The sequence below is a fragment of the Silene latifolia genome, chromosome 8 (assembly GCF_048544455.1).
Source record: "Silene latifolia isolate original U9 population chromosome 8, ASM4854445v1, whole genome shotgun sequence".
Classification (NCBI taxonomy): Eukaryota; Viridiplantae; Streptophyta; class Magnoliopsida; order Caryophyllales; family Caryophyllaceae; genus Silene; species Silene latifolia.
In genome coordinates, this window is record NC_133533.1 from 95,959,914 (window position 1) to 95,971,019 (window position 11,106).

Here is an 11,106-nt window from a genome sequence, read left to right on the forward strand (position 1 = left end):
CAGATAACCCTTTTCAGGATAAACCCTTCAGACCTTTCAGAAACTTACCTTAATATTTCAAACAACCCTTTAGATAACCTTTAGGATAATCCTTCCTTGAGCCTTCCTCCCTTCAGATAATCCTTTATTTCTTCAGACACTTTCAGATAATCCTTTCAGTAACCTTCAGATAACCCCTTTTCAGTTAAGTCCCCCTTCAGTCCTTCAGAGAGTTATCCTTCAGCCTTTCCTTTAGAGAGAGATAGCCTTCAGAGTTAGCTTTCAGAAGTGTTAAGAAGTTTCTTCAGAATCCCTGTAACCCTGAATGTCTTCAGACACCAAGTTATCTTCAGACCAAATAGTTTTGCCGAAGCGTCTTCAGTCCCGTTTCACCCAGGGTATCTCAGGTATGGTTTCTTCTTATGGCTGGCGAGCTTCCTTACATAGTCTAATGGACTTTAAACGACCCTCCCCGATAGTCGACAGACTCTAAAATGTTCCCGACGACAGGTCCTTGGCTCAGACCCCTTGAGCCGCCTCGCGTCGCCATAGTCGTCAGGTTGTAATCTTCGATTGACCTGATGGCTATACTTTGACTTCCGCCTTGTCCAAGCCTCAGTCAATGTGGGGGCTCTGTAGATACCTCATTTCTGCACCTCCCGCAAACCACCCGGTGATGATTGGGCCGCATGTTTGGTACACGGACGATTTATGACAGTTTGTAAGTTTATCGTCAAGTGATAGCTCAAACACTTGTGTCTACCTCATAGTCGTCATCTACGTGCCGATACGGTCATTTTGACAGTAATTAGAGTACATTTGGAGTCCGGGTCAAAAACCGTCTTCATTTTCTAATAACAGTTTAAAATGCCGAGTCAGAATGTTCTGGAATGTTCCAGATATTTCTATTCCATATTTTCCAATCTTTTAATCTTTGGCAAAGTATATCCCGAAATTATCATATAAAATATTAAGGAAATAAGATTAATCCGCTATTCCATAATAGAAACACGGAAATCTTTCTTCCGCGGGAGGAAACCACTGAGGAAAAGACGCGGCAGGTGTTGCGCCTCTTCCAAGAGACGCAGTCCCTGCTGCGCCTCTTCCTCAGTCATTTTCTGCATTTTTTTCGTATCTTTTCAAGATTCACTTCCAAAGTTTCTCCGAAACCCTAATTTCCGTCGTGTGATTAGTATAAATAGAGACCTTCGGTCTCACATATTTCCCACGCGAGTGTCCGCCCTTATCTTCTCCCTTTGCATTCTAGACCACGTTCTTACTTTTTGGCGTCTACGTGCTTGAACTTTCGACCACGTAAGCTCGGATCTTTCTGAGTACCAGCCTCATTTTGCATGACCGACCAATTTGACCACCTCCGCATCAATCAACTTTAATCAATCTGTTTAATTCCTCCTAGAGGGCACTTTCGTCGTACATTCGAGTCGAGCATCACTAAACGTCAACTTAATCAATCTCGTTTCATCAAACATGTAAGTCTGAGGGTGTAAATCCCTATTTCATTATTGTTCTTTATTTTTTTGTAATCACAACTGTAAGATTTATGTCGAAAATACGCTTAAAACCGATTTGTAAAACCTTTTTTTCAAACCCTTTTTACGGATTATCAGGAGACAAACGTCGAGAAAGGACGCAGCACCTGCTGCGCCTCTTCCTGTGGCTGCCGCAGTTCTTGCTTCCTTTCTTCGTCCTTCGTCTTTTGTTCGTCTTATTGTTTTTGCTTTGTTATCAATTGTTCATTGTTTCATCGACATAATAATTTGAGTATGATAATTTTAACATGTAAATTATTAATATTTAATTCATCTTTCAATTTCCCGACTTAAATCCCTTATAATCCATATTTGCGGGTTTTCGTCATTAAAATCAATCCGGGTTTTAGAGGTTCGATTCATCAATATTGAGTCTCTGGAATTCATCATTGATATATTTTCATTTGTTATTCATCGTCACCATCATTAATTCGTCATTAATAACCTGTTTAACCTAATTAATTTAGTTTGTTTAAATTGTATTATTAATTCTCATGATTAATCTTGTAAATAATCCATTCTATTTAATTTTATCCATGTTTTATTGTTTTTATGAGCAATTCACATGTAAATAACATATTAAATCACTTCTAACCATTTCAAATAATATAATCAAGCATTAAAATCACCAATGAATATTAACGATTTGCAATTCCGGCTTCACAGCCAGAACTGAACTCAGGAACAGACGCAGCGACTGCTGCACCTCTTCCAAGGGACGCAGCTCTGCTGCGTCTGTTCCTGGTTGAGTTATGTCTCAGAACTCCCGTTTCTGCCTTGACCTAGTTTATTAATTACGTATTTAATTAACTATTACTCGTATTATCACTAATAATCTGTTCGTTTGTTTATTCATTCTTTCTTTTCTAAAATCATCCGTTTTAAATGTATTTTCGACATAAATCAATTAAATCCGATGTAATTATTGTAATTTTTTTCATTGTATTTTTATTGTATTTCTTTTGTTATATTGCTTGTATGCTTTCACATGTAATCAACTTAAATTTCTACTTTGACATTAATTGTATGCTAAATTATGTGTTTACCGACTTAGTATTAATTCACATGCTAGGATTAATCTAATGGATGTTGCATTTCATGCATACGACCTTCAACATATCGAGTATAGATAATTTCCCTAATCATTAGTAGAGGCCGCTATTGAGGCGGGCGGGATTAGGTGTTCGATCAAAAGAGCTTCCTAATACGTACCCTCACCCCTTACTCCAGATCTCTGTGAACATCCGTGTTCATTGGCATCCACGAGAGTCGTTCTAGACATAGAATGTTAAGGATAACGAGTTCTTGGTGTTCATGTCACTACTTTGTGTCTTGACATGGCATGAGGTATTCGAACGGTTTCCAATTTTCGACAATAAATTGGTGGCGACTTCACAAATGCACAGAAAAGCTTGCTCGCTTTTCGCCCCCGTGGGCCCGCGTCCACACTATGTTGGTGTAGTGCAAGACTCTGTAACAAGTCGTAAGGAGACCAGTGAACTTGCCATCATTGTCACTCAGTGTGTTATGAAACAAGCATTCCAAGGTGATTGTCTTATTTCTTAATGACTTTTATATACTTGTTTCTGAACTTGATAATTCATTAAAAAACGTGTGTGTTTCCAGGTTTTAAGTAAAGTTTCGTGTGATTGACATGGATAATGAAAGACCTCTCATTTTGTTGTTATCTTTGAAAATCAAGTTGCGAATTTGGTGTAGTAGTCTGCAGGCTCTACAGCGGGAGCGGGAGTTATTTCCAAATGTAGGTAATTTTTCAATTCAAATTATAATTACAACTTTACTAAGTTTGTCATTCAGTTTATCATTCACTTGCTTAATTAGTAACACTAACAATAACATTCTTATTTGTTCTCATTTTTTAGGTTTCTGTCCATCGCATGCACAAAGCACACGATGAAAGAACCCTCCTTGGGCTACGATTCGCTATGAACATGTTACTTATTAGTCTCTCTCCTTACGTATAAACTTATATTTTTTATAATCTGTTGTAATTTTTTATCTGACTTTGTTATCATTTTTTTTTCTAAAACAAGAATAATGGAAATTCAAACCATAAATCAAAAAACAGTCCACGTATATGAAATCTCATCGGAATAATGAGAGTTAATTTACACAAAATACTTTGCAATGGAAATATGTATGCTTATCTCTACCAACTTTCAAAAACAACTCCTCACCCCTGAAATTCATAATTTTTTTTTATAAAAAAACAACATAAGTGAGTTACAAAATTTAGTTACTCTTAAAACACTGATTATTAAGTAAGACAATTTCAAAGTGTTAGAGGATCTTAGAGTGTGAGACCGTTCCTTTTGTAAGAAACTTACTCATTTACACAAGATGTTCGTCTTAAGATATGAGAAAATGAGTGAAGACAAAATGCGCTGGAAAGGACTCGTGGGCCATGTACGCAGCCTGACGAGCTACCGTGAGTGACCGCTCCCGACCCGCTTAACGATGAGTGAGTCGCCAAATTAGTCAGTTCTAGTTAATAAAAAGTTAAATGGGTCAAGTTATAATTGATATTAGGGGTGAACAGGGCGGGACCGAATACCGAAAAAAATATTTAGGACTTAAAAATTCGGTCTTAGGCCGAACAAAACCAAATTTTCCGGTTTGGTCAGTCTTAGACCGATATTTTTAATTTTTAAATATATGATAATTAAAATTTAATATCATTAAGTCAAATAAACCTGTTGATTGAGGTATCTTAAACATAAATGACCCTCAATATTAAGTTTATAATATTGTTTCGAATATAAAATACTTGATTACATTATAAAGTTGCGAAAATTAGTCACAAATCAGCGAAATTTCGCTCCGAAACAAAATTAAATGGTCTTGGACCAAAAACCAAAACTTCAAAAAGTATAGACCGGAAACCGAATTTAAATGAATCGGGTCTAGGTTTGGTCCAAACCAAATGACCTGATTCGAACCTAAAATTGCGCAGCCTTACTTAAGATCATCAACATATTTATGTAATTGGATCAAGTTCAAGTAAAACTCATCTTAACCCCTCTAACTAGGGGTGTAACCGAGCCAAGCCGGGCTCGAGCTTACCTATGATCAAGGTCGGCTCATAGTGTAAAAATCGAGTTCGAGCCCGAACCCGAGCTCTTGAAATCAAGGCTCGGGATCGACTCGTATAATATTTTACGAGCCCGAACCCGAGCCTGAGCTGTTTGCGTACCATTTTTTCGAGCATTATTTTAATTATAACGTAGTTTTTTATTTAAAAATTCAAATTCAAAAGAAAATATTATCTTTTTGTTAGCTTATAATAACAATTACTCCCTCCGTCCCGGTCAATTGTTATCCTTTGATTTTGGCACAAAGACCAAGGAAATAGGAGGGGGTCAATAACTAAATGACAAGTGTAATAAATTGATTGTGAATGATCAATTTGCTCTTCAAATTCATTCTCAAAATAGAAAGGACAACAATTGACTGAGACACCAAAAAATGGAAAAGGACAACAAATAACCGGGACAGAGGAAGTATTATGTAACTTATAAACCAATATTTTAATTTATTTATTTTAAAATTGATACAATTTAAGTAAATATATTGAAAACATTAAAAGTAAATTTTAAAAATAACGACCTCAATCGAGCTCCCGAGCCGTGCCTTAGTTTACTCGAGCTCGGCTCGATTTTGGCTCGAGCTCGAGCTCAGTTTGACCGATCTCGAGCTGAGCTTTGACCGAGCCGATCCCGAGGACTTATCGAATAGGCTTAGTTCATTTACAGCCCTAGCTCTAAGGCTCTAACATTGACACGGACTTAAACTCAAACCCGACCCAACCCAACCGGAACATTTGTAAAAAAAAATTGAACCATTTCTCTTTCTTTAGAAGGAAACCCTTCCATCTTCATTCGTTCGAGAGTAGAGTAACAAAATCCAAGGTAATTTTAATTTTTTTCTCATTTATTTCGTTTATCACTTCTAATTTTCTTGCAATATTTTATGCCTCAAAATTTATAACTTAACTTTGTCTCTTTTATTTTTAGTGTTTATTGTACATGCAATCTCATAATTCTTACTTTAAATAACTTGTTAATTTAGTTGATTTAGGGTTTTCAGCAATAGATTGTGATTAATTATTGGGTTAATTAATATTGCGTGCGTAATATTGTTCTTCTGATTTTAGTTTGTGGGTATAATTACCACTTGAAGCCTAAATAGAATTCAGTGATTAGTTTGTGGGTATAGATTGTGATTAATTACTGGGTTAATTAATTCATATTGGTAAATGCTGGAATCCCTGTATTGTACTGTATTTGTCTAAGATTTCGAAAAGTCCGAGTTGGACGATCCTCCGTCTCATTTTGTGCTCCGTTTTATATTTCACTCAGCTTTTATCTTTCGGATATACCTATAAAACAGTGATAAACTATTACTAACTCGGTGATGGGTCAAATGGCGAAGGGAGTGGGGATAGACATGAGGTCCTTTTGTCAAAAGTCTGAAATGGAGGGGAAATTGTTTACCTCTGAGCTAGCTTGTAAATCTCTAGAAATCAACTTATATTGAAGTACTATTTACGAGTATGGTTATTTGTTAATTCGGCTTTCTTTACATTTCAGGTAGAGTCCTGTAAAGACAGACCATGACACCACCTATAAAACACAGTAGACATGTAGAAGACGCAATAAGTGGGAATTTTTTGGATAGGATCAGCAGTTTGCCTGATGAGCTACTTGGTCAGATAATCTCGTTTTTACCAACAACATGTGCCGTGAAAACAAGTATTCTATCAAAGAGATGGCGGTACCTTTTTACTTTGACGACTTGCCTTTCTTTTGATGATAAACGATATCCAATGAAAAATGAGAGAACAGAATTCGTTCGAAGGTTTAAGGAGTATGTTGATAATGTTTTGAAATTGCACCAAATGTCACCCATCAAGAAATTTAGTCTAGTCTGTCATCCCACCTATCATGATTCAGATTTGAATCGCTGGTTTACTTATGCTTTACAAAAGGGTGTTGAAGAGTTTCATTATAAACTAGATCACCAGACTGGTTGTGTGCCTAATCATGATGGCTTTTTCATGTGTGAAACACTAATGAGTCTGAAAATGATGGGTCCTCGAGATCGTGAGTATTACAAAATTGAAATTCCTCTATCAACCTCGTTGCCAAAACTGAAGATCCTCCACCTGGATCATATCATATTCTTTGATTTTGAATCAATCGAAAGATTGTTTTCTGGTTGTGAATTGCTTGAAGAATTGGCTCTCAAATATTGTAACTGTGACATTGATGGTCATGCTATTCATTGTACTGGAATACTCAAAGTCCTCACTATAGAAGACTGCCGTTTTTTGTTGGGTACATTTGAGATTGACGCCCCTAATTTGGCATATTTAAACTACAGTTCCAATATTGGTGTGAGAATTGTTCCGTCATGGAAGAACTCGTGCTCTTTTAAGGAGGCAAAACTAACTTTCAATTGCAGCGCAGATTCTGGTACTAATGAAGACTCGTTAGAGTTTGACCATGAACTTATAAAAGCCGCAGCCTATAAAGCTGTAGAATTACGTTTAGAAAAGGATTCGGTGGAGGTATATATGTATAACTCCTGCATTGCCCTCTTACTTTCCACATAATTTCAACATTATCTAGTGCCTTAAGGAACTGTGTAAGGAGCGGGGTAGGGGGTCAATGTACGAAGCTTTACCCTTGTATTTACAACATCTAGAAAAGAAGTTTACGGATGACCCCGTAGAGAAATTGGATCAAGAATTTACTCTATTAAAAGAAATGCTGCTACTTTATACCATTTTGTTTTTTTTTTCTATTCGAAATCTCGTTTTTTTGTTTACATTGGAATTGGAAACATATTTTATTTGTTCATAATCTCATATTGTGAGAATATTGTTCATTGTACAGCTTCTTCTTACCCCTGATGACGGCGAGCAAATGCCTGAGTTTCATAGCCTGTCAACTTTATACCTTGGTCACTATCCTTATAATGCGTGGGAATACATAACGTGCTTGCTTGGGAAATGTCCTCAACTTGAAGTTGTCCGCTTTGAATCGGTTAGCATCATCTTTTAGTAGCTCTTTTAAATTCATAGCTAGCATACCTTGGTTACCTTACTCTAGACTTTGTATAGAATGGTTTATTTTGTAACCGTCTTTCAGTTTTTCTCACTTCATGCGTTTGTTATCCAGGGATTGCACTGCTGCCAATGTTGTAAATACCGCTGTCCAGATAACTGCTACGACTCGCTGTCATATTCAGATATTAATCTGGTCCCTTTCTCGTGTCATGTCAAAATGATTGAAGTGTTTAGCTTTTGTGGGCATAGGTGTTCATTGTCACTTATAGGGCATCTTCTTAGAAGCGCGAGTGTCCTGAGGGAGTTGAACGTCTCTACAATACTCGATATCAATGTGGAGAATGTGGAGGCAGCTCAATTGGATATCTGTATGGACCTGTTGAGGCTGCCAAGGGCTTCAAAAGATTGTTGTGTAGAAATAATGGAATTGAGCGAAATTTCGTGGAATTAAGTGTGATTTCCTTTATGCGCACTAGCATTGTTTTATTCCATGTCAAAGCTAAGGTATGGAATTGTTTTATGCGCACTAGCTGTGATTTCCTTTATGAACGATATTGTGAGAATATTGTTCATTGTACAATACTCGATATCAATGTGGAGTTCATTCTTCTCCCAAGGTAGAAGCCCTTCCCGCGGTTAAAGAAAAAAACATATCAAACATATTATTATATCACAATAAAAAAGAAAAAGCAACACCTCCTTTTGTTTTATTCCATGTCAAAGCTAGAATTGGACTCTCCATAAAGACAAATTTCGTGGGGAAGGGAACTGGCAATTTACCATTTTGAGGAAATGGAAGGATTTATTTTTCCCGCTATATGGAAGGATTTATTCCATGTCAAAGCGAAATGGAAGGATTTATTTTTCCGCCCTCAAATAAAAATCGGAATGATTTGAAGGATTTGGAAAGGAATAGCAGTCTTATCTTAAATTTGGACAGCCGCTAATCCATACAATGACTATTATCTATTCTGTCTTGTCGAATATTGGAATATTATCTGTTATGGTCATTAGATTTTGCTGAACCTTTATGCGCACTAGCATTGTTCATGTTTCTTCTTCCTTGGGACGCGAACATGCATCTTTTTACAATATAGCTGTATTTGGTACTTCAATGTTCAAATACTGTGGCTTGGAGGGGACTCAGTAAACTTTAATGCAGTCTCGAGAAGAACTAGATCTCAGGATTTATCGCCGTATCATCTGAAAGCGTACTCTTTGTTAGTTTCGCTAATGTCATATTGTAGTGTCTTCTCATCTAAAGCCAACTGAAAATATAGTCGCTTGCTCTTGTTATTTTGATAATGTTGCTTACTCTCTGCATTTTTTTGCTAGCGTTACTGATGTGCTGCTTCTTTTGTGAAATCAATTGATGCAAATTTTCGAAATACCTTATATTATGGATGATCTAGAAATGTAAAACTAAAATTGTGTTCTCTTACCTACATGACTCAGATATCAGACAATATTAGTATATTGTACCTCAATAAGAAAATTTATGAATTTATAATAATTGCATTAAACGACCAACCTGCAATTCAGAAGTTTGTTTATCAAAATCGACTATATAGGAGTGTAGACGATATGTCTTGGGAGTTTTTAGCTACCGTCCCAATCTACATTATTTGACATACATATTGTGAAGGGTGATCTTCAAAATACCAATATATTGTTAATCTTCAAAAGCGTAGAAAGGTTTTTGTGTGAATTGTATTGTGTTGATTTTCCATTCAATAATCAGAGTTTATATAAGATTACAAGTCAATCACAAATCCTTGAAATAAGGTAACAAATACCATGAATCAAGGAGTATGCTATAACTGATGATATGCTAATAATACCAAGATATGCGAATAATATCGGATAATATCAAAACCGATATTATACGCCTAATATCCCCTCCCCCCCCCCCCCCTCAAACTGGAGCGTGTAGATCAAGAGTGCCCAGTTTGCGGAGTAGTAGAGTAAATTGAACCGGCCATAATGCTTTAGTAAAAACATCAGCAATTTGTGCTTGAGACTCCACGTGAGATGTAGTAATCAACCCTTCGGTAATTGCATCCCGAATAAAATGACAGTCAACCTCGATGTGCTTAGTGCGTTCGTGGAAGACGGGATTTTGAGCAATATGGAGAGCAGACTGGTTATCACAAAACAATTGCATAGGGCGCATAAGTGAGATTCCCAAGCTCGATAGAAGACCCTTGAGCCATTTAAGTTCGCACAAAGCAGCGGCCATAGAGCGGTATTCGGCTTCAGTCCAGGAAAGGGAAACCGTGTGCTGTTTTTTGGACTTCCAAGACACGGGGGAGTTCCCGATAAAAACTACTCAACCAGAAACCGAACTACGAGTTATGGGACACTCCGCGTAGTCGGAGTCACATCAACCGGAAACATGTAACTCACTGTCGACTCTTAATAACACACCTTGTCCCGGATTTCCCTTCAAATAACGGACAACACGAACTGCTGCGTCCATATGCTCTTTACGCGGCTGATGAAGGAATTGAGACAAAATGTGGACGGCATAAGTGAGGTCAGGGCGAGTAACGGCAAGATAAACAAGACGGCCAACAAGACGACGATAAAACTCCACATCTGCAACAGGAGCACCGGTAGCTAAGCCCAAAGTGTGATGTTGTTCAGTTGGGGAAGCAACCGGTTTAGCACCGAGGAGCCATGTTTCCGAAATAATATCAAGGGCATACTTACGTTGATTTAGAAATATGCCCTCAGAATTGCGCGCAACTTCAATGCCCAAAAAAATACTTTAAGTGGCCCGATCTTTCATATGAAATTCTAAGATAAGCTTTAAATTGGGTAATAGCAGAACTAGTATTGCCGGCTATGACAAGATCATCCACGTAAACAAGAACATGAAGGCATACCTCGTTGTTGGAATAAGAAAAAAGCGAGTAGTCGGAATAAGATTGAGTAAACCCATAGTCACGGAGGTTGTTCCGAGCTTAGCAAACCAACAATGCGGTGCTTGTCGAAGACCATAAAAAGACTTGCGCAAACGGCAAACTTGCCCTTCTTTCCCGTGACTGAATCCCGGAGGTAAACGCGTATAAACTTCCTCATTTAAATCCCCATGTAAAAAAGCATTATGGACATCCATTTGATGGAGCTCCCACCGTTTAATTGCAGCAACGGCGAGAAATGCGCGAATAGTAGACATCTTGACAATAGGAGCGAAGGTTTCGCCAAAATCAATACCTTCTACCTGATGATTCCCAATGACAAGATGAGCTTTGTAACGCTCAAGCTGACCATCCGATTTATACTTGATTTTATAAACCCGTCGGCAACCAAGAGCTTTTTTATTAGGTGGGAGTGTAGTCAATTCCCATGTCCCGTTATTTTCGAGAGCAGTAATTTCATCTTTCATAGCTTGACACCATTGCGGATCAATAATAGCAACACGGAAGGAGGGAGGCTCGATTCCAGCCGTTATTGCTACTAAAAAATGATGATGTGGTGTAG

The 11,106-nt window shown here is 37.5% G+C and overlaps 1 protein-coding gene across 1 annotated transcript; it reads left to right on the forward strand.

Moving 5' to 3' along the window:
• Window positions 1–5,377: 5,377 nt before the first annotated feature.
• On the forward strand, window positions 5,378–8,207 carry LOC141597082 (F-box/LRR-repeat protein At3g59190-like). Its single transcript, XM_074417418.1, has 4 exons — window positions 5,378–5,458; window positions 6,140–7,119; window positions 7,448–7,597; window positions 7,733–8,207. Exons 2-4 carry the CDS (start codon window positions 6,163–6,165, stop codon window positions 8,069–8,071), a joined length of 1,446 nt encoding a protein of 481 aa, XP_074273519.1. The 5' UTR covers window positions 5,378–5,458; window positions 6,140–6,162; the 3' UTR covers window positions 8,072–8,207.
• The last annotated feature ends 2,899 nt before the right edge of the window (window positions 8,208–11,106 follow it).